This window comes from Hevea brasiliensis, unplaced genomic scaffold (assembly GCF_030052815.1).
Source record: "Hevea brasiliensis isolate MT/VB/25A 57/8 unplaced genomic scaffold, ASM3005281v1 Scaf483, whole genome shotgun sequence".
NCBI classification, from domain to species: domain Eukaryota; kingdom Viridiplantae; phylum Streptophyta; class Magnoliopsida; order Malpighiales; family Euphorbiaceae; genus Hevea; species Hevea brasiliensis.
This window is the reverse complement of record NW_026615010.1, coordinates 3,659-7,521: the sequence shown is the minus strand read 5'-3', so window position 1 is coordinate 7,521 and position 3,863 is coordinate 3,659. Positions and strand designations below refer to the sequence as shown.

At 35.3% G+C, this 3,863-nt stretch overlaps 1 protein-coding gene across 2 annotated transcripts; it reads right to left on the bottom strand.

The window, feature by feature from the left end:
* Positions 1-1,846: 1,846 nt before the first annotated feature.
* LOC110635495 (DAR GTPase 2, mitochondrial-like) lies at positions 1,847-3,571 on the bottom strand. 2 transcript variants are annotated; one of them, XM_058142398.1, is made up of 5 exons: positions 3,369-3,571; positions 3,219-3,289; positions 2,772-2,868; positions 2,457-2,665; positions 1,847-2,259 (listed from the first exon to the last, which is right to left on the bottom strand). In XM_058142398.1, the coding sequence occupies exons 1-5, from the start codon at positions 3,448-3,450 to the stop codon at positions 2,017-2,019; spliced, it is 702 nt and encodes a 233-aa protein (XP_057998381.1). In that variant the 5' UTR covers positions 3,451-3,571; the 3' UTR covers positions 1,847-2,016. The 2 variants fall into 2 exon arrangements, with proteins under 2 accessions (XP_057998381.1, XP_057998382.1); XM_058142399.1 differs by having other exon boundaries at positions 2,457-2,662.
* Positions 3,572-3,863: the final 292 nt, after the last annotated feature.

Sequence of the window (3,863 nt, the reverse complement as noted above, 5' to 3'; positions counted from 1 at the left end):
TTAACACATGCACTTGTGAAAATAAAATAATTAATTTTATTTTTATTATTTTATTTTCGTAAATAAATCCAAACAGTTGTGTCTATTAATAAATAGATGTATCTGCTTATAAATAGACATGTCTATTAAAAACAGACAGTCACATCTGTTAAGAGATGTGCCTATTTAATTAATTTTGAAAATGAACAATTATGTCTGTTGGAATTTAAAATAGAAACATGTGTTTGCCTATAGAGGTGCCATGACCCTTATGGCTAAGTTGTTCAATTTCTATTGATTGATGGAAACTCTATTGTTTTCTATATAAATGAACCATTTTAGCAAACTACTTCATGTTCTGTCTCTTCTCCTTAACAATGTCTTTTGCAGGTCCTTCCTCCATACATGATATTCAATACTATGGTGATCATATCTTCACAACCGTCACAGCAACAGCTGCCGTTGTCGATGAATGGATAGCTAATACAATGCATATCCACAAGCGTAAACAGAGCAAACTTCTCATTGGCCTTGACACCGAATGGTGTATGCCTACTGAACCTCATGGACACCAAAAGGTTGCCATCATTCAACTCTGTGTGGGTAAAAGATGCCTTATATTTCAACTTTACCATGCAGACAATATCCCACCATCTTTGATCCAATTTCTTGGGAACAAGAAATTCAAATTTGTTGGTAAAGAGGTGCATAATGATGCTGATAAACTATTTGAAGATTATGAACTGCATGTGGCTCATACAAAAGATGTAGGTTACTGGGCAGCCAATAAATATCACGACACAAACTATCGAAGGATGGGATTGAAGGCTTTAGTGCTTGATTTGCTTCAGAAAGTGATTCCCAAGCCAAAAGAAATCACAATGAGTGAATGGAATGCTAAGGAGCTTACAATTAAACAGATAGAGTACGCTTGTCTTGATGCTTTTGTGTCCTTAGAACTTGGAATTTTCTTGAGCAAACCTAGACGAGAAATAATTCAATATCCAGAGAACACATCTCCGAAGAAAATTGTAAATCTTACTCTTGAATCTGATCAGACCACAGATGATTGCGAGCAACTAGATGAGGAGCTTGACTTGCGGCAGAATTTTGGGAAGTATAAAGAAGATGTGAGAAGGATGAAACCGGCAAGGCAATTGGTAAGCCAAACAAGTTGTAAAAAGAGTCCAAAGATTAAGAAAAGGAGGAGCAAAAAGGCAAACTCCAGGCAGGAGCTGGTTGATGAGATGAATGCAATTTCACTTATTAATTGAAATCGTTGTTAATACTAACCTAAAAGAATTTTTTTTTGTATACATTTACTCAATTCTACTGGTGATTAATGATTTAAATTTTCCCTCTTTAAATCTTCCCTCAGTGATGCATGGGGTTTTCGGGTTCAGTGATTTTAAATTGAATTTTTGAATATCCAATTTCAAATTGAATTAGGATTTGATGTTTAAATAAATTAGGCTTTGTTTTGTGTGTTTTGGTAAACAAATTTTCACATTTTATTCAAATTTGAGAAGTACATTAGGAGATAAATCTTTAACCACTACGCTTTCCATGCCTAATGGCTCTGTTGTGCAATAGATTTTGTAGTTGCAAAGTTACTGGGATGTTCTGGAAAGGATGCTTACATAAACAAGCAGAAAAAGCTTGAATCAAAGATTGCAGGGCATTAGAAAAGGGAACAGTCGGCTAGATTTCAAGGCCAAGGGCATTTTGTCTGGGTTTGTAAATGCATAAGAGTGCTTTCTGTCAACATCTGATGCTGATGTTCCTCTCATTCCTTGCCCCCACCATGCTTAGCAAATGATCACATTTTTGTCCCTTAAGATATGCAAAAACTGTTCTTCTTTTCAAATGAAAAAAAAAGCAACAATCACATTACACAATGACAAGCAGACATGTAAAGGGTTAGAAAACAAATAAAATGAAGGTTACTGTTAGTTATGGTATAGGCAATTTCTTTTCTTTTAATCTTTCTTTTGTTAACCTGCTCTCTCCTTATGAGTAATTCCTGTGTCGTTACAGTTAGAATGCAATAGGGTCTAAAGTGTAATGTCCAAGCCTCCCAATACGATACAGGTTAAGTAGCTTAGTAGCAACCTTACTACGAGCATTATCCCCTAATTCAATAGGCAAGTGAAAAGCTTCGGTCAAGGTTGTGAATTGCAACTCAATAAGCTTCTCCAAATCCACTTCATTTTGCATGTCACCATTAAAACATGAAACTGTCTCAAAGAGCTTTCGCCGAACATTATGTACTATGAAATCCTACATGAAAGATAACGAATGACTTTCTCAGATCGTTCCAATTATTTCCAGAAGAAACACTCAGTTTCACTTAACCACCACCCCGTAACCTATTTGTACATTATGGCAGAGCTCATAATTAAGAACATTTTGTCAGTTTTCTTAAGAGAAGGATAACGAAATTATATATATATATAAAAAGTGCTCATAAGTCATACCTGAGTGTGATCAGTGAAATGTTGCCTTTCTCCTTTCATGCATGGCTGTCTGCCGCTTGAACACTCTTCTTTGTGGTCTATAAATGATCTCTCATTTTCAAGGGCAGACAACTTTGCCCATTTCTTATATTCATCACTCAAGTTGAGAATGGCCAGAAAATATTGAGCAAGTTCTTTTTCACCAATCAAAGAGTCGCTAATTGCTCCTGCTTTTGTGAGAGAGAGAGAGACTATCACACTCATTCACACCCATGAGAAGAAGGGAAAAAATTTTGAGCATGTGTAGCAGGAAGAGGGATGCTGGCATAATTGCACCTGTTAAAGCTAGCCTGGAACAGACCTCGGCATCAAGAATTTGAGGAGGCAAAATACTTGGGGTGTCCAACACATAAATATTGGGATGGCTACCAATCTGGAAAATAAAATGTGATTGCAATCATAAAATACAAAATTGCACAGCAAATAAGGGGGAAAATGGGAAATAAAGGAAAGTCAGCAAATTTGTTTCCATTTTTGCGGTATATTTTTTTTGCAATCAAAAAATAACAAAATTGCACAGCAAATAAGGTGGACAATGGGAAATAAAGGAAAGTCATCTTTTTACAATCATAAAAAAACAAAACTGCACAGCAAATAAAGGGGAAAATGGAACATAAAAGGAAAGTCAACAAATTTGTTTCCATTGTTCAGAATTTTTAAAAAAAAAATAAAAGAATAAATATCATAAAAGAATAAATAAAGAAAGAAAGAAAAGCTACATGCCTTCAAGCTGCTGATATCTTTTGTCTCTCCCGGATGTGGACTCACTTTTGCATGCTTCAATTTTCCTTTCTCTAAGAGAATCAATAGTTTGGAACTTAGTCCATTTAAAATTTAGTAGAGAAAGAGAGAGATTTGAGAAGATCATATTACCTGCAGCACTAATCCTTCCAACTTGATGCAAAGAATTGGCTAGAGCCGACTTACCAACGTTAGGAATCCCCACCATCATCATTGTTAAGGTAGAACAAGAATGATCAATGTTCTTCAATCCTTTGATTTGGGCTTGTAAAAAGTTAAGGAACTACAGAAAGCAAACCCTTTATAAATTGCTAATGAAAAGAAAGAAGAAGCATCACAATTTTTGTTTTTTTGCTTTCTAAAAGTTAAATTTGGAATGGGGCAAGTCTTCATGGTTCTGGATTGTGTGTTGATGGTTTTTGATGGGCAAAAAAAAAAAAAAAGATTGCAGCTTTGAATCTTTGATCATTTTGTCATATTATGTGGTCTAGAGCTCTCTCTATTTTCCCTTTTCATTTATTGGTGTTTGCTCTTGGCTGGATCTCAAGCAAAGTTTTGTGGTAAGGGTAATTGCTTGTGCGGCCAGAGGAGTTTTTGTGAAAGTTTTATTGTTCCGTTCTTAGGTGT

Excerpts from the sequence above, each read along its gene's own strand:
- LOC110635495 (XM_058142398.1), bottom strand. The coding sequence starts at position 3,450 with ATGATGATGGTGGGGATTCCTAACGTTGGTAAGTCGGCTCTAGCCAAT. Across the intron at positions 2,869-3,218 it reads AAGATATCAGCAGCTTGAAG|ATTGGTAGCCATCCCAATAT; the intron begins GCATGTAGCTTT and ends TTTATTTTCCAG. Across the intron at positions 2,666-2,771 it reads TTCCAGGCTAGCTTTAACAG|CAGGAGCAATTAGCGACTCT; the intron begins GTGCAATTATGC and ends CTCTCACAAAAG.